The 15,563-nt window shown below is 51.1% G+C and overlaps 1 protein-coding gene across 23 annotated transcripts in view; it reads right to left on the reverse strand.

Moving 5' to 3' along the window:
• MICAL3 (microtubule associated monooxygenase, calponin and LIM domain containing 3) overlaps positions 1 to 15,563 on the reverse strand; it is a 218,919-nt gene that overhangs the window by 105,331 nt on the left and 98,025 nt on the right. For 17 of the 23 annotated variants that reach the window (XR_010751058.1, XR_010751059.1, XM_066381108.1 and 14 more), the window contains 9 exons: positions 15,450 to 15,546; positions 14,467 to 14,614; positions 11,699 to 11,895; positions 10,102 to 10,214; positions 9,954 to 10,016; positions 9,371 to 9,544; positions 7,834 to 7,917; positions 4,747 to 4,845; positions 2,410 to 2,466 (listed from right to left, as the gene is read on the reverse strand). Coding sequence is in view for 21 of the 23 variants with exons in the window: in XM_066381108.1 (XP_066237205.1) it covers positions 2,410 to 2,466; positions 4,747 to 4,845; positions 7,834 to 7,917; positions 9,371 to 9,544; positions 9,954 to 10,016; positions 10,102 to 10,214; positions 11,699 to 11,895; positions 14,467 to 14,614; positions 15,450 to 15,546 (1,032 nt within the window). In the remaining 2 variants the exon portion in view is untranslated. Of the gene's footprint in view, positions 1 to 2,185; positions 2,207 to 2,409; positions 2,467 to 4,746; positions 4,846 to 7,833; positions 7,918 to 9,370; positions 9,545 to 9,953; positions 10,017 to 10,101; positions 10,215 to 11,698; positions 11,896 to 14,466; positions 14,615 to 15,449; positions 15,547 to 15,563 lie in introns of those variants that run through there. The other 6 variants (XM_066381120.1, XM_066381119.1, XM_066381118.1 and 3 more) reach the window with 4 other exon arrangements.

Below are 15,563 nucleotides of genomic sequence, written 5' to 3' on the forward strand. Positions count from 1 at the left end.
ATAGTGAAGAAACACTCCTCGTACTGGAAGCGTGAGGTTCAAGGCTCGTGTTTTGCTTTAGCCTGCTCGCCGTCCCCTCCTGCTTCCAGGGATGTGGTGCTGGAGTGCAGTCACCATGGCCACGAGCACTCGAGGGCCTGTCTGCCTTGCCTGGCGCTCTTACTTGTGAGTCCATGTGGACACACTGCTGGCCATGAGGCAGCGGGCCGAGTCATGTCCTGCGCTCCCACATACTCAGCTCTGTGGCCTCTTAGCCGCCAGGGCTGGGATTTCCCCTGGGCAGGAGGTTCTAGCACCTGTCACCCCACTAGCCTTACAAATAGCAGACAACAGAGAGAGCAGATCTAGAGTGAGGCCTGCTTCTACATAAAGGCTACAAACATGGCTTTCGCTCCTCCTGTTACTAATGCTCAGAGAACCTTGGCCACCATAGAGCCAGCAAATCCCAGACACCCTCAGGAGAAGACTCCAGGCCCCAGGCCCTGTGCAGACAGCATGTGTACGAGAGGCCAGGTCCTTCCCAGGGACAGGCCCATGCAGTCCCTGAAGGGGGAGAAGGTGGAAGGCGGCTTAGTTTCCTAGTAGGTTTGGGGGGGGGGGGATACTTGCCGGGCAAGGACGAGAACTACCATGGTAAGGAGACCCTCCTACCCCTCCAGCTCCAAGCTGACCCATCACACTGCTCCTTCAGCCCACAGTAGCTTCACAGCTTAGAGGGGGGATGATGACAATGTCACCAGCCTCCACTGCAGACATCCAGCCAGCTCACAGATCCGAGGAGGTGCTGGGGGAGATCACTGCAGAGGCATGTGACCCACCAGAACAGAGAAGACTGAGCTCCCCTAGGGCAGAGTAGGGGAAGCTAAGGGACAGGGGGAGGTGGGGAGATGGTGGGTCAGAGGGCAGTGATACGTGGGCACAATTATGAGATAGTGCAAAGTCCTGCAAAAGAACCCAAGAGTGACCCTCAAAAGCGTCTACACAGGAGGCCTGTACTGAACAATCTGGAAACCAGACTTCTGGGAAAATGAAGGAAGACTCCCTGCAAGCACCACTACTCCTTCTGCTCCCGGGCACTGCAGCCTGGGCACCTAATACTCCCTCCCTGCCAGCTTCTCCTTTTACGCCAACATCCTTCTCTCTGTTCTTCGTTTGGGCACTGTTTCAGTAAAAATCATCAAAACCTCATTTAAATATGTACTCCCCAAAATGTAGGGCATTGCCTGCTCAGTGAAGTGCCTAGTTTCTTTCTGAGAGGAACCCAGCCTGGGAAGGAGGCCGGAGGCCGGGCACACACAGCTGCTGCTGGTGGTGGTGGGGTGCGTGAAAGGCAGCTCTCCTTCCGCTGCCCTGTGGCTTCTGGTCAGCGCCAGGGCACAAGAAGATAGCGCCACAGCTAGGTCCCTGCAGACCCAACAAAAGACCAAAGTCACTGCTGAGTCACAACACATTTCCCAGAGAGCAAAGGCAGAGGGGAGCTAACAAATTGTACAAAGCCCTCACGCCGGCCTGACCTGTGGTGGCGCCGTGGATAAAGCGTCAATCTGGAACACTGAGGTCGCCGGTTCAAAGCCCTGGGTTTGCCTGGTAAAGGCACATATGGGAGTTGATGCTTCCTGGTCCTCCCCCCTTTCCCTCTCTCCCTCTTTCTCTCCTTTCTCTCTAAAAATGAATAAATAAAATCTAAAAAACAAAGCCCTCATGCCAGGTGAAATTAGCAGCTGCACTGCTGCCCCACTCACCAACCATCTTTACAGGGAACAGCCGAACGTCCCATAAAAATAGCAAGCTTTTAAAACAGCTGTCTCTGTTACAACGGCCATGTGTAATCAGTAGTTTCCCCCTCAGGTTTTCAGAAAAGACTGGCTAAGGCCTTCCACATGCAACCCTGTCTTCTTATCACTTTCCTTCCCCTCCGCTCCTTCACACTTGAGAAACCTCCATGTCAGAAAGAACTCGCTCAGTATTTCTACCTCAAGCCCCCCCCCCCCCCCCATCAAGAGCTAAGCAAGTCCTTATCGACCTAGCCCATCCCTAAGAAGTCTCCCAAGGGCCTCACGCTCTCCCACCACTGCACACATGGCAGGACAAGAGAGGCGGCAGAGGGGAATCACTAGGGTTCTTACAGCAGCACAGAAGTCCGGGCCGTATCTGGCCCGAGCGCTGGAGAGGGACGCTGCGCTGTGAGTGCTACTGCATGTCAGCGCTGTGAGGAGTACTGCACATCAGTGCCTGGCGGGTAGCGCACATTACTGTATGTCAGCACTGTGAACAAGAATCTGGTACTTGGTTGGGTGGCAAGAGCATGCAAAAAGCAAGGGGCGAGGGGACCGTCTCTCTTCCCTCTGTGCCCCCGGCGTGCCCCGCCTGAGGCTCTCGGCATCCCATGCCACAGTTCATGCTTTTTACCCTCTCATGGTGGGGACGCTGCTCGCCACGGCTGTCAGCACCAAGATGCCTGCACATCTGTTGGCAACAAAGTAGAAATTTAATCTCCACCTAACGATCTATTTGAACTTAACTAAGTGCAGTGCCAGAAATCCAGAGTTTCTTTCAAATGTAAGTTCCCTGCCCCTTCTGAGCCCCAATCCCAAGGGACCACAATCCCATCTATATGAAACCCGCGGACTCAAGGACAACTTTTGCATATTCTGCCCACCTGGCCTCCAGTGAGGTCAGCAATACAATGAACAAAGAGCTAGTTAATACAAGGTGGACAAATACAGTCCTTTCACAAGGTGGCACAAGACCAGAGGCATCGAGTAGGAGAGTTATGGGAAAGCTGGGTGAGATGGGTGAAGTTTTGCACAGGACAGCAGCAGGGACAGGTGGGGTTACTGGCTGGGACCCATGATCACCACACAGAGGGGCGGAGGGTGGGAGGTCCCTATAGGGGCACGAGAGGAAAGCTAACTTATTAGAGGGAGAGTAAACAGAGACTGACAGTGCTTCAGTGAATGAGACGCTGTACACAACTGGGCAGGAGCTTGAGGACAGGAGCAGGGCTGCCTCTGCTAACCAGACAGCTCACACAGCAACCACGGCATGGGGGAGACTGCTCCTACACCCTCTGCTAACCAGACAGCTCACGCAGCAACCACGGCATGGGGGAGACTGCTCCTACACCCTCTGCTAACCAGACAGCTCACGCAGCAACCACGGGATGGGGGAGACTGCTCCTACACCCTCTGCTAACCAGACAGCTCACACAGCAACCACGGCATGGGGGAGACTGCTCCTACACCCTCTGCTAACCAGACAGCTCACACAGCAACCACGGCATGGGGGAGACTGCTCCTACACCCTCTGCTAACCAGACAGCTCACACAGCAACCACGGCATGGGGGAGACTGCTCCTACACCCTCTGCTAACCAGACAGCTCACGCAGCAACCACGGGATGGGGGAGACTGCTCCTACACCCTCTGCTAACCAGACAGCTCACGCAGCAACCACGGCATGGGGGAGACTGCTCCTACACCCTCTGCTAACCAGACAGCTCACGCAGCAACCACGGCATGAGGGAGACTGCTCCTACACCCTCTGCTAACCAGACAGCTCATGCAGCAACCACGGCATGGGGGAGACTGCTCCTACACCCTCTGGATAACTGAAGAACTGAAGGTTCACCTTACGGCCTCCTACTGGTGGGAAACTGACCCAAAGCTTCCCCCTGGCTGCTCGTAGAGCCCATGAGCTCGTTGTCTGCACGGGCAGCATGAGGCCACAGCGTGGGCCTGGACTCAGCCTGAGACCATCTATGTGACCTCACACAAACTCCCTCCCTCACCCTGCCTCCATCTCCTCGTCTGATAATGGAGACAGCAGTTCCTGCCTCGGGAGGCTCCTGTAACAACTGCTGGAGAGAGCTCACATGGAAGAACCTGACTGCTACCTGGGTCACCCGAGGTGTTCCTGCAGGTGAGCTTTGCAGGGACGAGGCACAGGGTAGTGCCACCTCCTAGCGGCTCTGTTCGTAGACCCAGGGACCTGAGTGGGGCCTTTAAAAAAGACACACAATGGAGGGGACCACTTTCTAAATAGCTACCTTGGTTGAGAAAATGCTTTTCCATAGATCCTACCTTTAAAATTAGTGTTTTATTTCATGGGGATAAACTACAAAGGTCAGCAAAGCCATTCTGGAAATGTACTTAATGTGCTCACCACAATGCATGCTGGCATCCTTGTTATCCTTCCTGTCCCAGCTAACTCCGCCATGGCGCAAGTTCTGGACAAGCTGCCTACGGCATGGGGGGTGGGGGTGGGGGCAGGGGTTTGCTGGCAGAAGCTGGATAAGCAAGAGGCAGGGCTTGCAAACTCTGGAGAAAGCAAACTCATGTTGTGAAGCTATATAAAAAGCTTCCAAAAGTTCATCTTAGCTCAGTCCCCTAGGCAGGAAGGCACAAATGGCTGCTTTAAGTGGAGTTATGTAAAACTGTGTTGCTCTCCAGGGCTTCTGGGCCTCCTAGCTGTGACAAACAGTTTGATTTTGCGACTGCAGAGTTGCATCCCCATGACACAGGGTGGACTGAAGTTCCTCAGGTTTGACTGCCAGATGCACTATTCTGAAGCCCTCAGGAATCTGCTCACTTGTAGCAAGAAAGGCTGCTTCTGCTACTAACAACATTTCTATTGTTTAACAGTTCTCATTGGAAACAAGGAGTCTTGATGTGGTCTCCAGCCCAGGCACCTGCACAGGCAGGCAGGACAACACAGACAGGACAATGGCACATGCAGAGACGGTCACCTGCTGGCTGCTGCGTGCCCAACTGGGAGGTGGAGTAGGGGGCGAAGAGAGCGTGATCACCTTTTTGGGGCAGGTCCGAGAACGCTTCTTTTCCCATCGCTTTTATACCAACAGACATAAACAGAGAGAATGTGGGTGAAACAGTGGCCACGTTCATTCAGGCTGGCCCTGCAGGGACCGAGGGGTGTTTGCCAAAAGCATCCCCTAGACCCCTTCCCCCTCTCCATCCTCAACAGCAAGTCATTGTGTAGTCAGGGAGGGAGGCATGTCGCTGTCTGCTGTGGGGTTGGCCTTGCAGTGTGGTACTTTCTACACTGGGGACGAGGAGTATGTTCTTGTCAGGGAAGCTGGGGACAAAGAAATGAGCCTGACTCTAAGTAGAGAGAAAGGGCACACAGGCCATCATCATGATGGGGTCATGAACTCTCCCAATAGCTTGTCATCTGCATACCCACAGGGCACAGCCATACACCTTCAGTGCACTATGAGAACATCTTGCTCCTGCCTCCTCTGCTTAGCCCCCTAATTCACCCAAAAAATACAAAAAAGCACAGAAAACAGGCTATAAAATTAAATAGGTTCCACGACCTGAAGCCACACCTGAGCCCGTGGGCCCCCTCCATACCCCGCCCTGCCCCACGGCACTCCCTCCCTCCCTCGCGACTCTGGCTGAGAGAACCTGAGCATGGGGAACAGCCATGTATCCCCAGGTCAGAGGAACCTCGCGTACCTGAGCCCAGAATGACCACTTGCCTGTGGGGTGCACGGCTGAGGTCTGGGGACCGGGGACAGTGGGGAGAGCAATGCTCACACAGGAAGGTATTAAGAGAAATCCTTGGTGAGCAGTGTCATTATTAACTTCTCCTTCACATTGGGACCCAAGTTACAGCTGGTTCTGGTTCCAACTTGGCCAGCACTGCTGTGCGTACCACACCCTCCTAACTCAATTTGTGCTGCTCAGGAGAAATCCTGAGCCATGACAAGGTGCTGTTAGTCAGCCCCCTGTTCATAAAGGGATGGAAGGGCCTGCCACCAGGGGCGGTCAGAAGCAAAGGCCCTAGTGTACCACCAGAGCCCCGTCCTAGTTTATGTAGCATGGGCACTAGCCTCCAATGTTCTGTCTTCTAAGAGAAATTCACAAGGCCAAGATTCAGTAAACAACCCCTGCTGTCGTGTTGGGAAAATACTACATTTAAGAATGGCGAGTTAACATAAACTGATCCCTCCTCTGTAGATCGAGGACCTCACAGGACTGTCACTGCTCATGGATTCTCACTGCCCACCCGGCCAGTCTTTCTAACTGTCGTCTCTGGCGCCTACTCCACGGAACCCAGGGTTGAGTCTCCCGGCTGTTTCGCTGCCTTGCACAGCTCAGCTGTACTGTGCCTCACTGGCTGTGACTTCTGTTACCTGGGTGACAAGCTCACTGTGGTCTCCATGCAGCACGGTGCCCGAGGCTAGAGGTACACACGCTTCGTACACAGGAGACATGAGCACTGAGCTCTGAGTGCCCTGTCAGTGACCCAGGCACAGGTCACTGAGGCATCTGCTCACCCCTCGTGTGTGTAACCGCCGCCTCACTGACCCCCTCCGGCTGCTCTGGGGCACTGTGAAGAGCTGCAGTTTGGGAGGTCTAGTTTAAGGCTCACATTCCCTTCAGCAGATCCTCAACTACAAATGACCTTTCAATGATGCCTTCTACCTGGACTTCAATGAAAGGCTAAGAAAAGAAAATGGAGCTGAATTTCTTCTTTTTTGTGTGTGTGACAGACAGAGAGCGGGACAGACAGACAGGAAGGGAGAGAGATGAGAAGCATCAGCTATTTGTTGTGGCTCCTTAGTCTCCTTAGTTGTTCATTGATGGCTTTCTCATATGTGCCTTGACTGGGGGGCTACAGCAGAGTGAATTACCCCTTGCTCAAGCCAGCGACCTTGGGCTCAAGCCAGCGACCACAGGGTCGTGTCTATGATCCCAGGCTCAAGCCAGTGACCCTGTGCTCAAGCTGGATGAGCCCGTACTCCAGCCAGAGACCTCGGGTTTTGAACCTGGGTCCTCTGTGTCCCAGTCCAACGCTCTATCCACTGCACCACTGCCCGGTCAGGTGGAGCTGAATTTCTAATAAGTCCCTCAGATTGTCCCCACTCAGGGGGAGACCACTTGGCCCCAGGGGTATGGATCCCACTCCCAAGCCTCCACCTCAGGCTGTGGGCCTTCCCTTCAGAGTGGGAGTGTATTAAAGAAAGGTCAGAATGAAACACTTTGCCATGAAGAGAATTCAAATAAAGCCCAACGTGCCATAGCCCATGCCTCTTGCTCTCGACAGCACAAGAGCGACCTGAGGCCTGCTCCCCTTTGACCTCCCCTCTAACCTCTCAGAATCATAGTCCCAATGACACCAAAGCACTAGATGAGCCCGGTGTGCACTCTGGGGCAGGAGCGTGTTGCTGTGATGTGGAGGGGTGCAGGGAGGCCTCTAGTCCCCGATGGCTTGGACCGCCAGCCCAGAGCCACTCCCCCTCCCTGCCCGGCTACCGGAAGCTGTTCTAAGAGAACCAACAACTACTTTAGTGGGAATTTCTAAAAAGAGGATTTTAAATGTAGATAAAACACCAAGAAAATGCCCATAATCATGTTAATCAAGGCCTGAAACAAAACAAAATCACAGTTCAAGACGATCTCCTGAGTAACATTTTCCTACATGACGTGCAAGACTCCACTGTCCCAACCCTCAGGCTTCTCCCGCAAGGTCATAAGGACACACAGTCATCAGAAGTTGTTTTGGGGCAAAGGTTATAAGAGCAAAACCACAAAGGCCAGGGGACTTGTGCCCCTTACCACAGCTTCAGCTAGTGTCAACATCAAGCATCAAGTTCACAGTCACCTGCTAACTGGTTTCTCAAATCCAGTGTGGTAAACAACTCATGCGGTACAATTGGTGTTGTTTATTCCACCTTCCCCAGAGTCATGCTCAAGTGAGCACAGGGATGCCCTGTGCTGGAGCTGGAGTCCCAGACTGAGGCCCCCACCTGGCAGCGGGAAGGCCTGGGTTGGCTGCACCCACTCTAGTTCTCGGGCAGTTCCTTTACCTGTTTCCACTGTGGGGCGGGAACAGGGCAACCCTGCTCAGGTAGGCAGCAGGACGGCTGGCTGGCCCCATACTCCTGTGTCGGCTGTGACACACAGGCCAGTGTGGGTGGAGGACAGGACATAGAGACAAAACAAAATAAACTGTATTAAGGAAGAAGACACAAAATGGGTACATGAGGAGGACAGACACACATCTGTGTAGGGAGGGTGGAGACACAGAATCAACTCTTAGAATGTTACACTCACAAAGGGAATGAAATGCCCCCAAACCACACACAGATGTAAACAAACAAAAAGGAAAACAGAAGCTATAATTCTCATTATCCTTTTCCTTAGCTCAATGCTCTGAGCCTAAACTAGTAATTCTGGTTGAAAAACTGATCTTTCACTCAAAATGAGGAAAGCAACCTCTCTTAGAGGCATACCACCTCTAATGGAGACTCCCCCAGCCTCCCCATGACAGGTGGGCCCTGGGGCAGCCGACAGGCACCAATACCATCCTCTTCTCTGCGAGCCGTAAGCAGTGGCCATGTGAGAAGGTAGGTAAGGCTGATGCCAAGCATCGTCCGTCAGTCAGTGCCAGCCCTCTGTCCACGGGAACCGCCAGTGTGCATGGAGACATGGAGAGGATGAAGAAAGAGGGAAAGGACACAGAGGGTGGCTCCCTCAGGCACTGTGGGGTTTCAAAGGGAACTTTCAGTGTGAATCTCAAAGTCCCACCACCTCCTCGTTAGCAGTCTTCACGACCGTCAGACATGCAGAGGAGGGACAAGGCTGAACAGACACCGCTCAGAGCTTCCTCCAGCACTCTCAGGCATGGCTGGCGGAATGCAGGTCTGTATCCACGAGGAACCTCCGTGCTGCTCACATTCATGACCTAGCTCATGCAGAGCCTAGGCAAAGTCTCCGCAACATGCAAGAGCAGCTTCAGAACCCTGACATTTGCCACTCTGTGCTTCACCCAACACCGAACACTAGAGGAAGTTAGAGAACTGCAGCATGTACACAGACGTCCATGAGGGTTTGCAACGATACAGGAACATGACCCAAAGTTACACAGGAAAAAGTGGAATAGAAACGTGTGTATTAAGAATGACCTCAACTATGAAATGAAAACTAGAATGCACTAAAAAAACAAACCAGAAAGAACTATTTAACAGAATTATTAAAGGTAGTTTAATTACCTTTATTATACTTCTCAGCATTCTCCTCAATAAGCATGACCCTCTTTTATAACTCACATATGAATATACACACATGAATAGGTAGGTATACAGGTACAAATTTAAAACCCCTTTGCTGACCTTTGTCACGGACACTTAGACTTGGACAGTGAGGACAAGAGCAGCAGAGCCTCTGAAACGCCCTTCTCTGCCAGGCAGACCAGGGCTACTGGACACCAGCCGGGAGCCCATGTGTCCTGTCCACACGTCCTTGGGTTGGAGACGTGCCCCATCTCATTCGACTGAAAAGATCCCTCCTTCCTGACTGGTCAGACCAAGTGTGGTTGTGTGGGCTGTGAGGAGGTGGGCTCACCTGTCTCTTCACGCCAGTGGACTGCGGGGGTGCATTCTCCTCAAACTTGGCCAGCAGCTGGGTTGCCATGTATTTCACCTTGTTCTGGTTGCCAAGGGTGCCATCCGTCCTCCTGTCTGTCAGAGTGCTCACCAGCATGGGCCTTCCTCCTCTGCAGCTCCGGGGCACGTCCTCCTGGTCAATGTCGACACCCAAGAACCAGCCTCTGTTAGGGGAGCTCCCAAACGCCCCTCCCTCAAAGGACAAGTGTGGCCAGGGCCCGGCACGGCAGCTAGTATTTCCATGTTGGGCTGAGCTGAACAGCTCTCTTCAAGGTTCAGATCTCGAGAGGGAGTAGAGAGAGGTATGTGGAAAGCCAGTGCCCTTTGCCATAGGTGTGATTCCAAAGAGATGGGTGGGGTCTGGGGCACAGGTGTGGGTTCCCTTGGATGCGCTCCAAAAACCAAAAGGCCAAAGCCCATGGAAAAAGCATCTTCCCACAAAAATTCTCATAAAGGATGATTATAAACAGAACTAGTAACCTCAATTTGAAAATTAAGGGCAACTCAATATACTCATTCTAAAATTCCCAGGTGACTCTCACCTCTTCTGACTGGCTGGTCTTTCTCCTCTTTCCAGCACCATCCAAGTCCTTTTCTTTCTTATCCTACAAGACAGGAGCCAAACTGCATTGTTCTGGGTGCTGCATTGTGCTGCCGGGTTCACAGCTGCTGGAAGAACTTTCCCTTTACCTTGGGGGAACGCTTCCGAGAGATGGTCTGCCCGAGTCTGCTCAGGAAGGAGATGGGGGACTTGGTGCTGGCTATAAGGACGGCCTTCTCCTCCGCATTCAGGTCCAAGGCGTCTGTGAACAGAAAGCAATCTTCAAGGACAGCGTTGGAGAGGGCCTCAAAGTATTGACCGGAACCACCAGCCTGCAGGGGCTCCTGGAACCATGGAGAGCTCTCCAGGTCCATGTACTCCCACAAAAGCGGGACAGAATCGGTAGGAAACGTGTGCTTAGGTTTAGACAGTGAGCCCTCTTTCTTCCAGCAATGTAAACACCAGCTTTCCCATCCGCTTCAGTCACAACCCCCCACTTCTGCAGCTGGGACCGGCCTGCGGTGGTTAGTGACAGCGAGTGCTAGGCCCCAGCTCTGTGATAAAGACTTCAGGGTGAAGAGAAGGGCAGGGAGGGCAGGTTGCTGGTTCCGGTTCTGGTTCGTGCAGACACCAGGCAAGCTGCAGCTGTGCGGGCTCTCCCTGAACGTGTGCACTGATGTCAGAGTTGAGCATTTCTGTTGTAAAAACTGCATCTCGAGTCAGAAACAGCCACATCTCTGAAAGAACGTGAGCTGGAAGACACTGCAGAGTCACAGACTGTGGGTTCCAACACTTTTATCAGCAACAAGAGTAATTTTTAAAATAATCAAAACTAATAATGTATTGCTAACATTTATTGCTTCCCTTTGATAAGAATTCTTCATAGAATATCACAATCTAATTCTACATAGAAAAATCACCATTTTACAGATGAGAAAGTGAGGCCTAGTAAGATTGAATAACCAGCCTAAGGTTGAGCAGGTGTTACTCCTGGGACATAAACCCAGACCCAGGCTGGACACCACGGTGAATACTCTCAAGCATTACGTTATACCTACTCTGAGAGACAATAAATGAGAACAGAAATATTTTTTGTGGCATGCTGACAGACTGAGGCATCGGGCTGAGTGTCAAGAAAAGACTTTTAGAAAATAAAATGTAGAAGAAGAGAAGCCAGAGAAGGGCAGTTACGGAAAGAAGAGAATAAGACCAGCACAATTAGAGAGAGCTTCAAGAAAAAAGACGTTACTCCACATGCTGAACCATGCCAGAAGCCAAGCACTCAGAGGTGAGAAATGAGAAAGGTCACAGTTGGGGACTGGCTAAGACCGTGGAGAATAGTCTGGCAGAGCAGTAGGGACAGCGGCCGGCTGCAAGGTGTCACCAAGGTTAGGCAGTGAGAAGGGAGTCCATGAGCATGAATGAACCACTTCTTCCCAAAAGGCTGGTTCTGAGGGAAAGGGCATGAGAAGTAATAGCGTTAAGGAAAGAAGTAATAGCGTTAAGTAATAGCGTTAAGATCCAAAAATCATTTGGATCAGAATGATTTTTACATATTTATAGATTTAGTGAGAAAGACTGGGGTTGAGAAGGGAGAACAACGGAGTGAAATCATACCACGACCCTGAGGGCTGACCAGTAAAAACAGGGTCAGTAGGCTTTGATATAGGACACAGTCAGGGAGAGAGAGAGGCCAAGGAATGACAAAAGACATAAGGGTCCCATCCCAGAGCCCTCGGTCCTCACCGCTGGAGGGCAGTGAGTCCTTGAACATCTCATAGAACTGGGTCAGGTACATCACCATGGACAGCTTGTCGGGCTCCACCACCAAGGCCATCTCTGTGCCCGTCATGATGGGAGGAATGCCCAGCTCCTTCTCAGCAATATCAAAGGCCAGTTGGTTATTCTTCTCCACATTCTGTTCATCCAAGGAATCAAAATCTCTGGGAAACAGGATAAGGAGAACACATCAAGATGGGGGGCTCATCCCAGTATCAGGAAGTCACTAACGTTTCTGGGTTGCTCAGGTGGAATCCTGTGTGCACACCTCACTGGATCCCAGCAAACCTGAAATGTAGAGCACCCTCAGGGAGGACAACGGTGAGACCTACACACGGAGGAAATACAGAGGAAATGTGCAAAACTACCTTCGTTTTTCCAATTACATAAGCTTCTTGCTAAAATGTAAGCTAAGGACTGGGAGCTATCTGCAATATGCACTCTCTTGCATTTGGTGCATGACCTATATTTATTAAACTAATGTTTAATGTCCTATTTGGGTCAGACTGCTTCTAAAGGCCTGGGACTCCCACCCATGGTGTTCTTTGATCTGACAAGTTATGGGAGTACTAAACCAGCTCTGATAAATCTTAAGTCAGCCTTCCACTTGAAGGGAAATTCCAAAACTTTCCTCAGAAGGTCTCTCCTTTGCTAAGTGTTTCGAATTCCCCCAAGTACTCAGATGAAGAGCATTCCCACTGAGCCTCAAGCTTGCTGCAGCTCAGTCAAGTGCAGACTGACTGAGAGCACTCTAGGTCCAGGCACACCCGGCAGGCCCGGCACTGTGCTCACTGGCTGACTGACTCCAGAGCAGCTTTCAATTTTTAAAAATTCCTTTCCCTGCAGATCAAGCCTGTTACTACAGGCTCATCCTGAATGAAGTAAGTCCCTGTCCTGCTCACTGCTCTGCACTTTGCCACACGCAGGTACCCAAGACCTCCTCCAGACACTCTTGTTCCAATAGGAACGTACCCTCACCCACACTCACTCTCTAGCCCAGCCAATCTGCTGGTCCCGTCAGCTACTGCCGCCTTCGCCCTTTTCTGTACTGCCTCTCCTGGGCACAGAATAAAGCCCCTGAACCATGCTTTGAGCACCGCTGTGCCATTTATCATAACCTTTCTCAAGCTCTGCCTCTTTCTGCCTACCCCCAACCTCTTCTGGGTGGGGTCAGTGCTACCTCTACATAAGCTAAGGTAGAGGAGCACGGGGCCACTCACCTTCATCAAGGTCAGTGAGAAATCCCCTTTCCTAAATCACACCATGCAAGGCTGTTTTTACAGCTCTTGACTCATTAACTTATAACCTAGTCTAAAGAGAAACTATGTCCTTTAGTATTTCTTAAGCAACCATTAAGACAAAACAAACACACAAAATTTGGGCCCTTACATGGACCTAATGATAAAGGAACAGGTAGCCCAAATAATTCAACATGCCCTGCTTGTTTCTAAATATTGTTTGGCTCCCGTGAGGGAGTATCTCTGGGGGAACCTGAGTGCACTTGTCCCCGCAGCTGAGTTGGGGTCCAGCCTATTGTATGACTCTGCACTTAGGTGAGTCACGAATAGCCAGAGCAGATGTTACTGGGGCTGGGGAGGCGGCAGGAGTCTGACAGAGGGTGTTCGCAGCAAGCGCAGTCTGTAACAAGAGAGCACCGATGAACCACCACAAATCGGGAGGTACCCCCTGCTTTGTTTTGTTGGTAGTGACACATTTTCACCGAACAGCCAAACGTTCTAGCCAGGTTTACTTTATGACCAGTAACAGTTGAGAGACAGTTGGCTGAGATGAAGAGTTCAACCTGCAGCTAGTAACCGGAGTTTTCCTTTGTGTGAAGTGAACATACCCAGGTGGTGTGAAAACCAGTTTTTGACCTTTTCAGTGCTGTGCTTTAAAAAACTCAGCTAATCATTTCTATGGTGAGATTCATCATGCTTGACATCCAGAACTTTAAATATAATTAAATATAAATTAATCACTGCTTTCTAAAAAGTATCTTATTACAGGGGGTCCTCAGGTTATGACAGTCTTGACATGACATTTCCGAATTTATGACGCTCACTCCCATAAAAACTTAAAAAAATTGAGACGTGATCCCATTAGCGTCGTACTTACGGACTATGTGGGTGAACTAGTTTGGCTGTGTCCCCCCCCTTAGCTACGTCATTTTGGCCTGTTAAAAGCACAAGTGTTCCATTTGTGTTAGACTAGGGTGTGTTTCAACTTACACCAAAATTCAGGTTATGTCACTGTCATAGGAATGGAACTATGTTGTAAATCGAGGACCCCCTGTATGTATATTGGCACTTTAGGGTTGTTTTTTTTACTGAGTAAGACAGAGACACATGAGAGAGATGAGAAGCACAAACTCGTAGTTGTGGCATCTTATTTGTTCATTGATTGCTTTCTTATATGTGCCTTGAAGGGGGGGGCTCCAGCTGAGCCAGTGACCTCTTGCTCAAGCAAGCGACCTTTGGACTCAAACCAGCAGGCCCCCACTCAAGCTGGTGAGCCTGCGCTTTGAGCCAGATGAGTCCATGCTCAAACTAGCAACCTTGGGGTTTCAAATCTGGGTCCTTAATGTCATAGGGCAACGCTCTATCCACTGCACCACCACTGGTCAGGCACTATGTATTTCATTCTAGAAAAAAAGTGCAAATTTGGCTAATTGATAGCAGTGTCCTCTGAGATCCTGAGGAAATATAAAATAAAATGAAAGCCTAGTCACGACTTACATTAGATCAGGGCGGTATCTATGGATAATTGCACATAGGGCCAGGCCACTTTTCCAAGACATGGTGAGATCTGTCACGTTGACCCCTGTGTAGCCTTCCGTCTGCCTTTGACACCAACCCAGCAGTTTGCTGGAACGAGGTACAGACTCTAAAAGAACAACAAGAACATATTAATGGAAGTATGGTCACCTAACAGCCTGAATAGGGAACCCTCTCGACAGTGCGCTTCTCCAGCTTGAAAAATTACTAAGGTAGGAACAACACAGCTGTCAGGCATCATGATAAACAAGCCAAGCAGGTCACAGAATTTTCCACGACCATGATGCGAAGGCAGATGGGGAAGTAAAGTTCGAAGATACTAGGTAACCTGTTCAAAACCACATACTTCACAAATGGCAAAGTCTGGCCTGGGATCCAGCTGTAGCTAGCTCCAGAGTCAGAGTTCTGATTATGCTGCACTGTCCTCTTTTCCATCCTCAACATCAGCCCCAGGTTCAGGCAGACAGTCTGACTACTGCAGTGGCTTCGCCCCCTCCACCCCGCCTTAGTGCACAGACATACTCACTCTCTTTTAAAACAAACCCCAGGGGCCTTTCAATGCACAGAACGTGGACCAGCCTCCAACTCTGCCACTGCATGTGGGCCACACTTAGTTCTCAGTTAAAACATTGCAGTTTCTTCCATCAAGCCCCCTCGCAGAACCTAGGCTGGCGTGTGCCCACACGCCCCCTTCTCCCGCTCTCGTCCTCAACATACGGGCACTTGTGGCCAGGAGCCAACTTGTGCACCGCAGGGTTAGCAGAGTCCCCAGATGCCATCAGCACCCCCCCCCCCCCATCATAACAACAAAAACATCCTCTGAGGGACATCTCCTGGGGCTGAGGATCACCACCTTACACAGCCCTCTGCACACTGAGCTCCGTGAGTAAGAAGGCTTCCCCGAACAGCTCACCTGCATCCCAGAGGCCATCGCCAGAACTCACCATTGCGAGCCAGCTTCAGGGTCGTTCGGGAATTCACCAGGTTCTCCATCTCCAGGTGAATATCTTTTGTTTCTCCAGTATCGTATAAATGGCGCACCTGGCAGAAAGGTAAAA

Source organism: Saccopteryx leptura, chromosome 4 (assembly GCF_036850995.1).
Source record: "Saccopteryx leptura isolate mSacLep1 chromosome 4, mSacLep1_pri_phased_curated, whole genome shotgun sequence".
NCBI lineage: Eukaryota > Metazoa > Chordata > Mammalia > Chiroptera > Emballonuridae > Saccopteryx > Saccopteryx leptura.